The following is an 18,103-nucleotide window of genomic DNA, read 5'->3' on the forward strand; positions in this document are numbered from 1 at the left end:
AAGAGTTCGAAAGAATAATTTGTTAGTTGCTTTAATTACGGAAATATTACGTTTGCGAAAATGATGAATTAATTATTTTTAATATATTTGCATTTATAATTATTTGAATTTTCTATTTTATCATCTGGTAACTGTCCTTTAAAGGTTCTGTCAAAATTTTCCAGTTCCGGTCTTTTTACTCCTCCGTGGCATGGCGGACGGTCTGAGCCGCCGCATATAGTGTTTTTTGGAGGAAATTCTTCGCTAAATAGCGAAATGGTAAGTTTATTAACAAATTAAAGTGCATTGCCTACACTAAACTTGTAAAGTGGGCGAAATAAACAAGTGCAAGTGATATTTTTATAAGGCATTTCGATAGTGAGTGGTCCACGTGTTTGAGAGTTATTTCGTGTAAATATCATCAATCTAATAGTTTCTCACGGTTACTGATCGATAATTAAGTTGTGAAAGTGGTTAATTTTCAATAATGAAGACGGTTTACTGCCTTGCTTATCAGGAAAAAGGTAGTTTACGCCACGGCGTGATCACGGCACGAGACCCCAAAATTGAGTCGAATAAACGCTTGTTTTGGTCTATTTGGTGTAATAACGGGTCTAAATTGATATATTTTTAGTTTTATTCGAAATTCCAACAGTTTCATACGAAATTACAGTCCTGTTATACTTTGAGGTTGAGTCGAAAATTTTGAGGTTAGGTTAAGGTTTGCGTTTCATTACTTTTGTTACTTTCAGATATTTTGTAACAAAACAAAAGATGAACTATCTTTTGTTTTGTTACAAAATATCTGATACCATTGATCTTCAAGTTAAAATATATTTTCAATGAGCTATGGGTGTTGAGAACTCTGTATAGCATGTAAATAGTTGTTGTTGTCTAACCTTGCTCTTGTTATAAATGTTATAATAGCCACATAATGAAAACCAATCAAAACCTCAATTATTTTACAACTAACGTATTATTAAAGGATATTTATTCTAAATTCTACATTGAATTACCTCTACAATTGTAAAAATAATTTATTTTATCATAACTTTCATAACACATAACATCCTCAATCTTTATCAAAGGAGGTATATAATAGACAGTGTTACAGTTTACATAATAACATTTACATAATATTGTTAATATAAATATGTAAGGATATTGTTTATACCCCGAACTCTTCCTGGTTGAGCCTCCATTGGCCTTTCAGGTACATGTAGGGGGACAGTAAAGTTCCCTTAGGAAACACTGCACAGGCTACTGTCTGGCAGTGTGTCGACGTGTGGAACACATTACCACTCTACCTTTTCTTTAGTATGCCTCAAAATACAGAGTTACAGATAGATTCCAATTAATTCGGGAAGCTTAGAAACAAGAAATATTCCACAGCAATTAAAAGAAGGAAATTATTTTAGGAGATTTTAAAATTGAAAAAATGTTTCATTTGGATAATTTCACTTACCTGCAAATATTTTGTCACTATCAAAAATATTATTCCAGGCCTAACATCGCATACTAGCGTCTCCCTAGCATTGGTGTTTAGTTAACTCTATGACATCGGTTACATGCTAATTCTGGCGTCAGTTCAGTCCATCATTCTGGTCAGAATGATAAAAGAATTATCATGTAACACGCGGACTGATGGACTGATGGTCTGGACTGATGAAAATTTAAATTTTTAGACGACGAATATTAATTCGTCAGTCCATTTTGAATGACAGAAAACTGATAGGAGACTGATCGTGTAACCTGTTTGTGTCATTCTCGCGTCAGTCACCATATTAGACAAGACTAAATGACTGTGTTGCGTTCTGTGTCCAAACGGCGTCTGTTCAGTCTAGGGTTGCCAACCGTACTATATTATATAGTATTGTACTATATTTTGACTCTCTGTACTATATACTTTTGGAAAAATATATAGTACGCTAAAATACTATATTTCCGATTAAACGTATATTACACTCATGTTTAGTATTTTATCTGAAAGTACTATATTTTTTTGGAATGTACTATATTTTTATTCCTTATTCTGGAAAATACTATTATTCCACCAAAAAAAAGTTGGCAACCCTAGTTCAGTCTGTTGTCAGTCTGGACTGATCGTCTATCCATGTCCATTTTTCATCATTCTGGCTGAACTGACGCTAGAATCAGCGTGTAACCGATGTCTATGGCTGCTGCTCACCCAACATTGGTAAAACATGTCCTTATTAAAATATTTCTAAATTCCAGAGTCTATCAGTCGCCCGACCGCTTGTGTCAGTCTACTCCGAGAAGAGTGAGGTGGTCGCCGGGGCTGCCCTGCCGCTCCCGTTCGTGTTCAAGGCGCCCATCCGCCCGGACCTCGTCAACAATGTGCATGTGTCCATGTCTAAGAACGCGAGGCAGCCTTACAGCGTGAACAAGGAGGCTGGTATGTATAATTACAGTTTAAACTCCATATAACGTCACTCGATACACATTTCACTCCCTATAACATCGAAAATTTTTGCTCTAGTTGGTTTACTTTAATATTAATTACTATCTATTTAATGAAAACTCTATAACATCAAAAAGTTGCCGGTCCCTCGAGTGTCGCTATATAGAGTTTACACTGTATTATTATTTCTATGTCTTTCCATATCTCGGGACCATGGGGTCCTGGACCTTTGGGAGGCATGCGTAGGTAATACACCAGCTAGAACCAACTCACGGGAAAAAAGATAACCGTAAATCGGTCCCAGCTGGCGTAGGAGCTATTGTAAATACAGTGGAGAAGAGTACAGGTTATGGTGTTGAAGTTTTGCTGATCAAGAGATTGGGCTATTGCTGAGAGGTCCGGAAACCTGCCATAACAAAGTTCTACACGTTAACGAGGCGGTGACTTGCAGCTAACTAGATGGGCCCCTGAAACTGTCGTCGTAAAGACGATTATTATCTCGATCTGTAGAGGCGTAGTCGCTCAAGACATTACGGCTGCGAGTGCGTTTGCTTTGCCTGAGACACGTTTACACGGACCAATATCCTTCGCGCGGCGATTTCCTCGCAAGGCGCCCCGCCTAAAATTTTAACTTTGTGTTTTTAATTATTATATGAGTTAGGAGCTTTTAAAAAATTATAGGTAATTTGACATCACTTTTCCTGTTAAATAAAAAGTTCACATTCTAACTCAGGGGTCACCAATTAGTTTCTTCAGGGGTCCGGTTCTTGAAATAAAATGACCATCGCGGTCTGTTTCTCCTTGAGTTTAGTAAAAAGCAAAAAAATAAAATAGCTTGGCTCCATTTGGTGGCCCCTGTTCTAACTTAAGATGATATGCACTAAATGTCCACGTTCAGTGAGCTTTCTCCATGCTTCTGAGTGTTACTGCGGATTAGTGCAACAGCAACGTAGCGACATGGCGTTCTGGGTCCGCTCCGTAGCGGACACGGGTGCAGAGTTGTTACTACAGTTTTCTTTATTATTTTTATTATACATTTTCAGTTTTGCGATTAGAAACCAGTTAATAGGCCACTCAATACTCTAAATATTAGACAAGCTCCAAGTAAGTTTTCTTTTAAGCGATTGTTGCGTAAGCATTTGCTAAAACAAGAGTTCGAATAATATCCATCATTATTATATTTATAGTATGTATTGTATAAATATGTATATTTTATTTATTTATGTAGTTTATATGTATAGTTTGATTTTTTTATATTCACTGAATAGGTATACTTCTCTCTCTGCACCAATTGTAGATGTCTGTTTGGCCCTATGGTTGACTGGTAGAGAATGCCATTTGGCATTAAGTCCGCCATTTGTACATTTTTGTATATACTTTGTGCAATAAAGTTTAAATAAATAAATAAATAAATAGGCAAAGCAACATGGTCTGTGTAGATGTGCCTAGTCCACGGACGAGGCTCGTCTACACATACCAAGTTGCCTCGCGTGGCAATTTCTTTACGAGGCTAATACTCGTTACTCTAATATTCGTTAGGTTAGGATTAAACTCAATTAGCCTCGCAAATAAATGGCGAAGCAACTTGGTCTGTGTAGACATGCCTCGTCCGATGCACCGTGGCTAGGTATCCACCTACCACTTATTTATTTGATGAATGTGCTCATGATGTTCTTTTCTCCTCAGGTCACCAAACTAGCGCTGAGTCATGGGGTACCGGTCGCGCCGTAGCGCGTATCCCCCGTGTCCGTGGTGGTGGTACCCACAGGTAAGATACACCGTAGACTGGTAGAGAATGCCGTGTAGCAAACTGTTACTGTCTCCTCCATATCAATGTTTACGTCGAAATGAAATTTATAAACACAAAAAAAGCTTGTATAAATAGTTCAAACTTATTAAATATTCTTAATTGGAAAGAATGCATGTATGCAGTTTGAAATATAGATAGGCCTTCATTATGTGGCTCTACATAGGTTCATACTTAAATATTTAACAATCAAAATTTGTGGGGTTTGCACTAAATGTCCACGTTCAGTGAGCTTTCTCCATGCTTCTGAGTGTTACTGCGGATTAGTGCAACAGCAACGTAGCGACATGGCGTTCTGGGTCCGCTCTGTAGCGGACACGGGTGCAGAGTTGTTACTACAATTTCTAACAAAGTATGTTTTTTTAGGGCGTGATTGTTGTGATCTTGATGAAACACGTAGTAAAAGTGATTGTCTCATTAATAGGAATCATTTCAAATACTACTGCTAAATGTGTTAAATAATAGAAAATTTGCCTGCGGTCTGGGCGTTAGCGGGCAAGGGGGCGACGAGCGGTCGTTAAAGATCATTCATATATATTATTAGATCGATTTTCGAGTACTTAAATGTCGCTCGTCACTCTGCTTCTGCTGATATCCAGTCCTCGCCCTTAAGTTTACAATGAATTGACCGGGAACCATTGTTGACCGTATAATTTGTTTCGCAGATCGGGTCAGGGTGCGTTCGGTAACATGTGCCGCGGGGGGCGCATGTTCGCGCCCACGAAGCCGTGGCGGCGCTGGCACCGCCGCGTCAACCTGCGCCAGCGCCGCGCCGCCGTCGCCGCCGCCGTCGCCGCCGCCGGCGTGCCCGCGCTGGTGCAGGCCCGAGGTGACACACGTTACTCACTATTCACGAGACACGAGACTTATGGCTCATTTAGATGATGCCAAAACTCGCATGCGTGTTTCATTACATTGCGGGTTTTAATCGGTCGGTTGAATTGGACGTAACCAACCTAAGGGCTGATATAGACGGCGCGCGAACTTGCATGCGATTTTAGTTACATTGAGGACTATTGGTTAAATCCAATTCAGCCGACCAATCAAATACCGCAATGTAATGAAACTCGCATGCGAGTTCTCGCACCGTCTAAATCAGCCCTTAGGGTCGGTTGCACCAAACCGTATGTCACCGATAAAGAGTTCGTCTAATTTTATTGTATGGGAATTTGCATAGTTCTCTTCTGCATGACGTTGATCAGTCTGTCAAGTGTGGATGGTGCAACTGAGCGTTAGTCCGAGGATTGAACGCCAACGGGCAACAGGCTGCAGAACTGAATCAAATGTTTATACATTACGAACGGTGTTTATATACCGTTGGCTTCTCAAGATGGTCAGACGCTAGCGAGAGCAGGACAGCACTTCATCCACAAATACACTGAATGAACCTGTTCTGGACGCCAGCAGCAGTGTCGAAGACCGATAAAAGTATAAAATATTAGTGATCCCTCGAAAGCCTTACTCTTTCCGCCCGTGCGGTTCGAGTTACGAATGTCGAGGGTAGAGCGAACTTCCCTTAGGAAACACCAACTTGGACCCCAGTCCGTTGGTGTGTCGACGTGTGGAAGACACAATATTTTTATTAATAACATATTTCGGAATTAAAATCGGTGACCGTCTCGAAGTTTCTGGCAAGATTAAAGAGCACGATTTTTTTAATTAAAAATCTTTAACAAAACTCAAATAGTCTCACATCTTCCTAGCGAAGTGAGGGCTTATGGTCGTCTCATGTTTTGTATGTATGTTTCAAATGTATGTTATTAGGCTGGTCCACACAGAATGAGCCGCCTCGCGAGGAAATTGCCGCGCGAAGCAGCTCGGTCTGTGTAGACGTGTCTCGGCCGCATTGCCTCGGGCGAGGCACGTCTCCAACGACCGAACTGCTTCGCGCGGCAAATTCCTCGCGCGGCGGCTCGTTCTGTGGGGACCCGCCTATTAACTATACAGCTATTATCAGATAGATATAGATCAGATATTGTGATCATTGTTAGACTTGACAATGAGGGGTCTAGTGGTTAAGCAGTTGAGAGAAAAAAATGTGTGTATTTAAGTAATCACATCGCGAGGTATATGTGTGCAAACTACATACCAGTATTAGATGATTTGATTACTAAAACCTACTTTATTTGCAGGCCACATCATTGAGAAGGTCCCCGAGATGCCCCTGGTGGTGTCAGACAAGATCCAGGAGATCAATAAGACCAAGAACGCTGTGATCTTCCTCCGCCGCGTCAAGGCCTGGTCTGATGTTCTCAAGGTTAGTCCATACACCTCTACATCTTTCACTCTTGGAGTGACAGAGATATGAATTTGGATTTTAGAAGTTTACGGTAGACCTGTAACAGATTACTGCTGTTGCAGAAAATGGAACTGACTGCATAAGTGGCGCATTTTAGTTACCTATATTAACCATACCTATATTAAATGACCTGTCATCCAAAAATAGGCGGGTCCACACAGAACGAGCCGCCTCGCGAGGTAATTGCCGCGCGAAGCAACTCGGTCTGTGTAGACGTGCCTCTGCCGAGGTTTGTCGAAACAGACCGAACACTTGCCGTTTTGTGCGCGAGGAAATTGCCTCGCGCGTATACTCGCTCTATGTGGACCCGGCTATTGCAGTAAAAGGCGCCATCCAGCAAGTTAGTGGTCCCAGCACTTTCCTCTCCCAGATGTATATGTATTTCTGGGAGCTCAAGATTGTTGGAAGATGAAACTTCTTTTGACAACAATCGGATTGGATCATTTCTTCTCCGACATAGACTAGAGAAAACAATTCATTATTAAGGTGCAGTGAGTTCAGGCAGGCGTGGCTCACGGCGCGATTTCGTCGCGCCGCTACAAGTACATGCGGCCCACACTAAATTTGGTGTCTAGCAGTATTAGTTTCCGCGCAAAAAAAAAGGTCTTAATTATTCTATTTGGCACCTGAGCTCGGGCTAGTCCAACGCTCAAAAAACCAGTGTAGGTGCGCTCTCCGATTACGCGCCTTTGTTACGCATCTCGATGACATTTTAGACTGGTTCTGTAGCGTTCGACTCGCCGGCACTCGGTAACCGTAGTACTGAGTGCCGGCGAGTTGAACGGACCACACACATCCTAACAAAATATTTATCCATTAGTTCATTTTGAATCTTATTGCAATTTCCATAGGAGTTGTAATTCTAGGTAAAGTGAACTATTTTTTATGCAGGTGGTAGCACGAGCGGTTTTACTTAACAATAAACAAGGGATTAGCAGTCGGGCCCTATTATTTATTCTGTGGTTCAGGTCCTTCTCCAAACGCGACCCTCCTGTGCATTTGGAACAAATATAAAAGTTATAATTGATTGCGATCAAAAAGAACATTAGGATTGAACCGATTTTAGTTCCTTGATTTACCCTTAAAAATGATTATTTGTTTATGTTTATATTTAAAATGATTGTCAAGTGTACGTGTTTGCCAGGTCTACAAGTCGCAGCGCCTGCGCGCCGGCAAAGGCAAGATGCGCAACCGCCGCCGCGTGCAGAAACGCGGACCCCTCATCGTCTACCACAAGGACCAGGTACTTAAATACTACCATCATAGCCTAAGGGTGGTATTCCACTCCAATTGTCCAATTTCATTGCGTCTCACTCTCTCATTATGTTTAGCAAAATGTCAGACGCAATACACATTGGACAAAGAAATAGAATAGAATAAAAAAAGATTATTTGGTGTCAAAATAAAACTTAACCTAAAAATACATCTTATTAACACCAAAATGGATGCCACTAAGCATTTGCCGATGGCTAAAATACTTAGCCATGGCGCTGGTTTTCAGGGCAACCAGAGAGAAAAACACAATAAAACTAAACAAATAAAACCTAAAAAAAAAACTAAGCTAACAGGTGAGTATAAACTATAACCAGACAAAAAACAGTACAGTACCTACAATATGTGGAATACCACCCTAAGCCCTGTTTTATATCTGAGATACTAAAATGACAGTTCAATTGACCAATACGCGGGTCCACACAGAACGAGCTGCCTCGCGAGGAAATTGCCTCGCGAAGCAGCTTGTCAGTGTATGCGTGGCTCAGCCGTATCATAGAACATGCATTGCGTTTGATTCCTTCACTAATTATTGTTCCACTACCAGTATTTTTTGTATGATAAGGTAGAATATATAGTAATCCTAAGCAGGATTTTAAGTTTCTTTCTGTTGGTTGGTATAAAGCAAAGGAAGCCCTCGAAAGCCTTACTCTTTCCGCCAGTGCGGCTCGAGTTACGAATGTCGAGGGTAGAGCGAACTTCCCTTAGGAAACACCAACTTGGACCCCAGTCCGTTGGTGTGTCGACGTGTGGAAGACAAATATTTACTACTAACCCCCAAAACAGATACTTAGATTTTAATTTATTGCCACATGAAGTTAAAGAAAGTCGCCAAATATTGTTTTAATATGAAATAAAGTTATTCTTTATAAGGCAACTATGGACCATGTATGTATAGCTATAGTTCTGAAAACTGACTTAGGGGCTGTCCATAAATTACGTCATCGATTTTTGACACACACCCCTAGAGCATTTAATAACCGGAGTCGCCTGAGTTTACCCTTCTGCCAAAAACCTTGCACAATTACTTTTATATGGACTGACGTTTATCTGACATGTACGGTACGTACATTTGACGTGTCCCTCCCGCGCAAAATTTTGCAGCCTGTTTTGTACGGAAAATGTCGACAAGACGTCTTCAGTTACTACGCTCTAAGTGTGTTAAGGTTGAATTTTCATCAATAAAGATTTTAAATGAACTGTGGCATGATTCTTTACGACCCTCCAGACATCAATAGGGTATTTTCCTACTGGTCAAATCAGCTACTTTTTCAGAACTGTCAAAATGATTTGCTAATATGGAATTTATATGAAACATTACATCGTGACGTCACTGACGTCACGGTCAACTCACCTACTTTTTATAATTCTATCCGATTTATTAAATAGAACTTGTGTTTAAAAATAACTACTATCTGTGTTTATGTAATAATTATCTGGTGCTTTATTTCATACATGGTGTAAAATAATTTATTTTAAATACAGTATAATACCCTATTGTACCTTATATTCTCTATACTAAAGCGACATTTGTGTCCAGGGTCTGACCAAGGCGTTCCGCAACATCCCCGGCGTGGACCTGATCAACATCGACAAGCTAAACCTGCTGGCGCTGGCGCCCGGTGGTCACGTCGGTCGCTTCATCATCTGGACGCAGTCAGCCTTCGACCGTCTTGGTAAGTAATTAGTGATGTACCGACTATTTATTTGGCCGACTAGCCGACTAATCGGCTAGTCGGCCAGATATAGTTTCATCTAAGTTCGGTTCAGATGAACTTAAAAATCGTTTTACCCCCTTTCGTCGCGCTATTCATCATATTATAGTAACGCTAAAAAATAAAATAAAATCAATAAAAAAAATCTGAGGCGATTTAACGACAACCGAATCGACAATCGAACATAAGAAAGCGAACACACGGTCAATAATTCGAACAAAAGTTTTCGTAAGCACTTTAAATAGGAATTTGGGTAAAATAGGTGAAAAGCATATGGTAAATATTTGCTTGTTATTTCTTTTTGCCCTGTTTTTCTGGCACTTAGTGCGGACTAATCGGCCATTTTTGCCGTTGCCATTACAAATGTGGCCGGATAGGCGGCTTTCCCGAATAGTTGGTACATCCCTAGTCGTAATCTTCTTCTTCTCCAACCTAGCGTTCTCCCGGCCTAGCGTCAGGGTCCGCTTTCCTGCTCAATCTCCACTTTGCCCGGTCTTCGGCATCCTCAGGTGTGAGATTGTTCTCTTCCATGTCCGCTGTCACGACGTCCAGCCATCGCTTCTTAGGCCTACCGCGGCCTTCTTAGGCCGTATCTCGCAATCTATCACAATAATTATCATACGCTGTGCTATACTTCGTTTTTTAGGGTTCCGTACCCAAAGGGTAAAAACGGGACCCTATTACTAAGACTCCACTGTCCGTCTGTCTGTCTGTCGCCAGGCTGTATCTCATGAACCGTGATAGCTCGGCAGTTGAAATTTCACAGACGATGTCTTTCTGTTTCAAGAATTGACGTAGACACTTAATTTTTTCGTAAGCGACCGCCATTTGACCTTCCAACCCAGAGGGGAAACTAGGCCTTATTGGGATTAGTCCGGTTGCCTCATCATCCTTCACCGAAAAGCAACTGGTAAATAGCAATGATATTTCGTACATAAGTTGCGAAAAACTCATTGGTTACAAGCTGGTGGTTTGAACCCGCGACCTTCGGATTGAAAGTCGCACGCTCCTACCGCTAGGCCACCAGCGCTTCTACATATCTATTTTGGTCCTAATATTAATGAATCCATTTGTGCAGACGCCCTGTTCGGCTCATGGAAGACGCCTTCCAAGGACAAGAAGAACTTCAACCTGCCGCAGCCCAAGATGGCCAACACAGACTTGTCCCGCCTGCTCAAGTCCGAGGAGATCCGCAAGGTGCTGCGCGCGCCCAAGTATGTATCTATCATAGCCTCCTAAGGCCCAAGGTCCTACCTATAGTTCGTTTTTTTTAGCATTAGAAAGAACTTGAAAGAAGGTAAGCGATCTTGACATATCTTTTAATTGAAAAACGCGTTTTAAAAATCAGTAACTGTTACTTATGAAAGCAGAAGAATATAAATGATCGTATTAGAGTCATAATTGTTACATATATGCCGTAACTTATTTTTAAAATGTGTTTTTCCATTAAAAGACACATCAAGATTGTTTACCTTATTTCTAATGCTAAAAAAAAACGAACTATATGGTACATCTTCAGTTCAAGGAAATTTAAACCATATTTAATAGGAACAGAGATTTCTTTTGTTTCGTTATGTTCTTTTTTTTATGTTTGTACCATCACGGACACTGTTAACCTTTTCGACGCCGTGTCAAACACAAAAGCTGTCACGCTGACGCCACGTCACCGAAGTGTCAAAACTGAAATTGAACTTTATGCATATGCACGTAGGTCTATGTTGCTCTGTGGTCTGTGACCGATTAATCGGTCTTTGGCGTTGGACCTGCGGTGCGGATATATCGGTCATTGGCGTCCAAAAGGTTAACTGTCCATCGGTGGACCTTATTACAAGAGGCATAAGACTGTTGCTGTTTTGTATCTAAACTGAAAATCGTAATTCAAGACCAAAAAAAGTAAAACAATGTTGCCACTGTAATGATGATGTCCTCCCAGACGTATCCGTCGACGGCGACATCCTGACAAGTTTTTATTTATTTATTATGAGTATTACTTATTATTAAAAGGGATTTACTTAACTATTACGAGCAAGGGCGCGAGCGTGACTTGCAAATCCAAATTTGGTTTTGAAAGTCCGGCAGCACAAAACACAGTAGAGCTGTCCAGATGAGTTGTATGTGTAGTTGTAGGAGGGCTTGGGCCGATTTTTCGGAGCTGGCGTTTGGCGTCAAGATCTTCAAGCCGAGTGCGTTCGAAGTTATCAAGACCCGTATTGACAGCAGTTCGCCAGTCCGATCTCCGTGTTGCAAGCTCCTCCCACGTCTCGCATGATATGCCGGTGGCTGAGAGGTGGCGTTTTACGACATCCTTGTAGCGCAGGTACTGCCCGCCAGCCTTGCGTTTACCTGAGGCTAGCTCAGACTAAAACACTGCTTTAGGCAGTCTCGATGGGGCCATACGCACAAGGTGCCCACACCAACGCAATTGGCCTTTCATGAGCAGACACTCCATACCTGGTATACCCGTTCGACGTAAAACCTCCGAGTTTGGAACACGATCCTGCCACCTCACCCGTAATATTGCTCGTAACATTGTTTGTGAAATAGTAAACTCCTTTTTTATAAGTAAACACGTTAAGATAATTTATTTATTGGTAATTTTACTCCTACGATTTAAAAAAGTACTTTTATTTACTTATTTTTACATAAATACAAGACGCGCTAGTAAAAAGTGGCAACACTGTCTTACTTTTTTTGGTCTAGAATTACGATTTTCAGTTTATATAAGATCACGTTTAATATGATCTTTGCAACTTGGTTTCATACATGTTGTCACGGTTAACAGGCTTTTCCGATTAGACGGGCTCTGAGCGAAATTGCCGCGAGAAGCAGTTCAGTCTCAGACGTGCCTCGCCGAGGCAATGTGGCCGCGGCCCGTTTACACAAACCTAGCTGCTTCGCGCGCCAATTTTGTTGCGACGCGGCTCTTTCTGTGTGGACCAGCCTAATGAATTTAAATGATGATACTATTTTAATTTTTAACAAGTAGAAACGTCTGCGAACGATGCTATTAAGCTTAGAATAAATTTAAAAGTGGAAAAATTACTGTCTTGGTTGAGACTTGAATTGCCTCTGGATAGATACTACAGCGCTCTGCCTTCTGAGCCACCAAGACCTCATCCATAGCCAGTAAATCTTTCCACCATATGGGTCTAGGGGACCCTAGCGACATCTACCCTATCTATATATATACTCTGTATCTTTAGGTACTTAAATAAAAGTAAACAAATAATTTGTACATTAACATTTATTGAGTAACCATCCAAATACAAAACCACCTGGATCTGTCACTGAACGACCTTACTTTAGCCTACATTATTTGATTATGTAATGTTTTCATCTACCCTCAACTAGCTTAAGAAGCCATTTGAGGGTAGATTTTGTTTACTCTTTTTTAAATACCTAAAGATACAGACTTTTTTTCGTTACTAGTATGATGATACTCTCTTTCAGAGCATTGGGTTATGACAACCATGATTACTCACACGTTGACACTTTCTGACCGTACCTAGCACACATATAACCTTACACACCACCGGCACGCGATTCTAACCCCTATTCGGTTCCAGCAAGCGCGTAGTCCGCGCCACACGCAAGCTGAACCCGCTGACGAACACGCGCGCCATGCTGCGGCTTAACCCGTTCTCGGCGGTGCTGCGCCGCAAGGCGGTGCTCGACCAGCAGAGGCGGGCTAACCAGAAGGCGCTGTCGCTTGCTGAGAAGCGAGGCGTGAGTATCGCGTACAATACAGCAGTCTCGCTGAACTAAAATAGTTATTTACGATACAAGTGCGGAAAAGAGGAAATTCGACACGAGTTGCGAACTACCTTTTCGCACATGTATCGTACAACGTTTTACAGTACATAATGGCCCTTTAAATTTTTGACATAGACACGAAAAGTGCTATTAAGTATTACTGTTTTATTTTTATTGTTTTTAGATTATTATTATTGATATTTTGTTGTGACGATCTTTTTGTGAATGCATTTTATTTTGACATGTAAAATTTAATGTACATTTTCAATAAGAAATAAATGAATCTAATCTAATCTATTTTACGCACTAGTACCGGAAAATAGGGAAAATATGTACTGTAAAAACTTTTTAGAGTTCAGATATCATATGAAAGAGCTCGAATTGAACATTACATTACATTTTTTTTTTCATACTGAAAAGAAAAATTACTTCTGAAGGAAAAAAACTTGCAATTTTTTCTTACATCAAAAATCTAATAAAGTCTAAAATAATATTCTCTTTTACCTAAAACGAAAGGGGTTAAACGGGGGGTTATTAAGGTTAAAAATTAAACTTACCCAAAGGGTATAAACGAGACCCTATTACCAAAGACATATGTAACTTCGTATAAGACGAATAAAGTCTAAGGAAAAAACGTGCCTCGGAATTCAAGCAAAAGTCATTCTCGAATAGATGGCGCACACACCTTTAGCCTATCCTCGGCTAGATGGCGTGACGACACCGTTTCATATTTAACAATTTTAACACATAGATATCAGTGAATGAACAGGGATCAAAATGATATAAAAATAATAAAATCATTTATCCATATATATACATTTTATGATAACTTTATACGTTTTCATTTTGAGTTTTAGTCGTGTGTCGATAGATGGCAGTAAATTTACAGTGACTACAAAATTTACAATGACAGGACCCCTCTATACTATCTATTATTTTTGCTATTACTAAGAATCCACTGTCCATCCGTCTGTCTGTCACAGTCACAGTTGAAATTATCACAGATGATGTATTTCCGTTGCCGCTATAACAACAAATACTAAAAAGTACGGACGGAACACTGTGGGCGAGTCCGACTCGCACTTGCCCGGTTTTTTAAAATGATGATACTCTCTTATTCAGAGCATTGGGTTATGATAACCATGATTACTCAATCACGTTGACACTTCCTGATGATAATCCTATCATTATCATGTTAGATTATGATATGACTCTTCTACAAGTGTAGCTTGGTTTCAGATCAAGCTGTCCGCTGACGATGAGGCAGTCAAGGCACAAAAGCTGAGGGAGAAGAGGACGAAAGCTATCAAGGTGAGTCTCTTTCTACCGTTCGCTTTAGAACCACATGTCAACCTATAAAATCTACAAACCTTACTATAGTCTGTAATCTTTAGGTATTTAAAAAAAAAGTAAATTAATAATCGGTAGAGTTTCGGGTAGTTATAACATTTATTGGTTAACCAACCAATTACAAAACCGCCTGGATCTGTAACTGAACGACCTGACTTTAACCTTTATTTGATCATGTAATGTTTTCATCTACCCTCAACTGGCTTAAGGAGCCATTTGAGGGTAGATTTTGTTTACTTTTATTTAAATACCTAAAGATACAGAGCATGATAACTAGTATAAAAAGAATTTCCCTCGAAAGCCTTACTCTTCCCGCCCGTGCGGTTCGAGTTACGAATGTCGAGGGTAGAGCGAACTTCCCTTAGGAAACACCAACTTGGACGCCAGTCCGTTGGTGTGTCGACGTGTGGAAAACAAATAATTCATATTTTTACGTTAGTGAACTCTTTGAATGCTTTATGTCATAACATAAACATCACTCAAACGCCAAGATCCCGGGCGCAAGCGAGCTAATGTAAACCCTACTCGTTAGTGTGAAGGTTCGCCGCGTCCGCCATGACACCTATAGTGGTCCTTGGCGCGACGACTAGTAACGTGTTCTTGGCGTTCAAAAGGTTAACAAAGTATTTAGAGTCTGCGTCCTTCGTCAGTTACTGAACAGGCGGGTCCACACAGAACAAGCCGCCTCGCGAGGACATTGCCGCGCGAAGCAGCTTGGTCTATGTAGATGTGCCTCGCGCGGCGATTTGTTCGCAAGGCGGCTCGATGTGTGAACCCGCCTGATTTAAGTAAGGTGTGTGAAGATTCTGTCTAAGGGTGGTATTTCACCTATCCAATTTCTTCGTCCAATGTGTATGTGACTCACATTTTGCTTTCTTGAGAGAGTGAGACGCACTGACATTGGACAGGTGGAATACCACCCTAAGCTATACTCTGTATATTTAGGTATTTAAATAAAAGCATAGAGGTACAATATAGAGAGGAAACGGGGGACCAAATGACCGAACGAGATACACTTATAGAACTTTCAGTAGGAGTAGCAGAGAAAGCGATATTATTGCTTGTCCTTGTCACAGTCTCATTTTTTGTTTGTTCCCCATAAATGTATTATGGTTTATGGTGGGTAACAAATAACCCGACCGAATTACGTAGATTGTTTTTGGTATTGTTGTCAGGAATGTTAAAACTTGTTTTTAATATTGCCTCACGGAGGCACGCGTATACCACTTCTATAGGATGCTACCTTCTATGAATAAAAGTAAACAAAATCTACCCTCAAAGCCTGAGGGTAAATGAAAACATTTAGGTAAAGTACATAAAGGTTAAAGTCAGGTCGTTCAGTGACTGATCCAGGCGGTTTTGTATTTGGTTGGCTAACCAATAAATGTTATAACACATCATCATCATTAACTTAAGAGTTATTCTCTTGTCGGTGGAGTATCTTCCAGCTTTCCCTATCTTGCGCCAGCTCTTTGACTTTTTGATACGACACGACCCCTACTTTTTCTTTCACTTGCTCCAAAAAGCTGCGTCTGGGTTTTCCTCTTCCCCGCTTGCGTCCTATCCGCCCCTCCAGGATAGTTTTAAAGAAGTGGTCGTGTAACACATAACTACCTGAATATGTACAAATTGTTTGTTTCCTTTTTTTAAATACCTAAAGATACAGATTATAACTGCAGAAATCGGTGCAAGCGTGACTACCCCCATTGTTATCATTAATTTACTTTTTAAAGTAAAAGTATCTGTCTGTCCCAGGCCGCCGTAGCCAAGAAGCCCAAGAAGCCCGTGGCCAAGAAGACCGCGCCGCCGCCGCCGAAGAAGAAGGCCGCCAAGGACGACAAGAAAGCCAAGAAGCCCGCGGCCAAGCCGGCGCCCAAGAAGTGAATAAATTAAGTTTTATAGACCTACCATGTGTTTCATTTTTGACCATTTTTAGAATAAAATAGAGGGCGTATTCGAGGCAAATTAAAAGAAAACAACACGTAACACAACACTTTATCTTCAAAATGGCAAAAACTGAGCCCTAACCGTAGTGATTTAATTCTCTTTGGCCCTAACCAGCTGGTGAAAATATTTTTTTTAAATAATATCAGCATGTCATTAGATAGGTATTTAAAAATAACATTGAGGTTTCTTAAACCGTTTTTTGATTAATGTGAATACATGGGGAAAAAATCGCTCCGAAAAAAAAAAATTGTGTCCCCCCTTTCGCACTGTGTTCACGCCACGGAGCTTCGTGGTCTCGGAGTAATTAACAATGGAGCCGCCATTAACAGGCGTTCCCCTCTGTCGAAAATAGGTGGCCAATGGTCAACAACTTGTCAACCATATGTATGGACTGACGTTTATCTGACATGACGTACCTATACATTTGATGTGCCCCTCCCCCGCAAAAAACGGCAGACTATTTTGTACCGAAAATTTTAGACATGGCGTCTCCGTTGGTTATATCCTCTAAGTTCGTGGTAGATTGTTTGGAAAAAGAAGAGTCGTGAAATGTATTGGGCCCCATACATTCCACGTCTCTTTCCATAAAAACGTAGTGACTATAATTCTCTATGGGTTCATGCATGTCGCTTGCGCTCACGGACGTAGAGAGTAAACTGGATAGTGTACACTGGCCAAAAAGTGTGTCCACATGAGAGGTCAAACCTGAGCCCTCCATCTCTTTCTAATTAGGGTGACCATAAGTCATATGAATGTGGGATATTAGCATAAGATGGAATGTATAGTTTGGCCAGGATCTTTTCTCATTCGTGCATAATCAGAGAGAATCATACTGTATTTTCCCTAAGCTAGTATAATTGCCCCAGAAAAGAGATGGATATAGTTTTTTTTCTCTTCTGTAAAACGCTATACACAACCTTACTTAATTTAGTCGTTATAAAAGCTGTTACAGATGGGATGGGCGTATTGGATCTCGATCAATGCGATTATGGTTGATTGTGAGGAAGGTGGTCCGCCGTACGTCCATCGTACGTATTGGGTGAAAACCAGCGTAGTGTCTTACAGACACTGCTTATGCTGAGCGGCATCCTATTTGGTGTATGTTTACTGTATTGTTAACTTTATGTTGTACTTACCGTAATGTAGGTATGTTTTTGTACGCCAAATAAATATTTTCTATTTCTATTTATTTCTATCAAAGACAGCTATAAGAGAGAGCGAGACAGATATCCAGGGTCGGGTAAAACGTTGTAGTTGTACTTGGTAATTCGCAAATCGTATTGATTAAAAACGCTGCCTTCGGTCGTGTTTTAATTTATCGTGTTGTTGTGAATTTAATTCCTACTTTCAACACTTGCAACGCAAATAAATTTATATTATTACTATGCCCACTGGTTATCGATACTAGTCATTTTGTCAAGCCCTAGCGTAGCGTAACAATTTATGTTTTTACACGAAATTATCTTGATTATTGACTAAAATGATAAAATATTAGCACACGACGAAATAAAAACTTACATTTAACTGTGTAAACCGGCATTCTACACTATTTATGCTCT

The 18,103-nt window shown here is 40.6% G+C and overlaps 1 protein-coding gene across 1 annotated transcript; it reads left to right on the top strand.

Annotated features, from left to right (window-relative positions):
• The first annotated feature begins 113 nt into the window (after nucleotides 1–113).
• LOC134802390 (large ribosomal subunit protein uL4) lies at nucleotides 114–16,504 on the top strand. Its single transcript, XM_063775029.1, has 11 exons — nucleotides 114–258; nucleotides 2,215–2,395; nucleotides 4,088–4,169; nucleotides 4,874–5,037; nucleotides 6,341–6,465; nucleotides 7,652–7,750; nucleotides 9,320–9,455; nucleotides 10,573–10,708; nucleotides 13,061–13,220; nucleotides 14,487–14,558; nucleotides 16,353–16,504. The coding sequence occupies exons 1-11, from the start codon at nucleotides 256–258 to the stop codon at nucleotides 16,479–16,481; spliced, it is 1,287 nt and encodes a 428-aa protein (XP_063631099.1). The 5' UTR covers nucleotides 114–255; the 3' UTR covers nucleotides 16,482–16,504.
• Nucleotides 16,505–18,103: the final 1,599 nt, after the last annotated feature.

Source organism: Cydia splendana, chromosome 24 (genome assembly GCF_910591565.1).
Source record: "Cydia splendana chromosome 24, ilCydSple1.2, whole genome shotgun sequence".
NCBI classification, from domain to species: domain Eukaryota; kingdom Metazoa; phylum Arthropoda; class Insecta; order Lepidoptera; family Tortricidae; genus Cydia; species Cydia splendana.

Coding starts and splice junctions, on each gene's coding strand:
- LOC134802390 (XM_063775029.1), top strand. Junction 4,170..4,873: donor CGTGGTGGTGGTACCCACAG/GTAAGATACACC, acceptor TTTGTTTCGCAG/ATCGGGTCAGGGTGCGTTCG. Junction 7,751..9,319: donor TCGTCTACCACAAGGACCAG/GTACTTAAATAC, acceptor ATTTGTGTCCAG/GGTCTGACCAAGGCGTTCCG.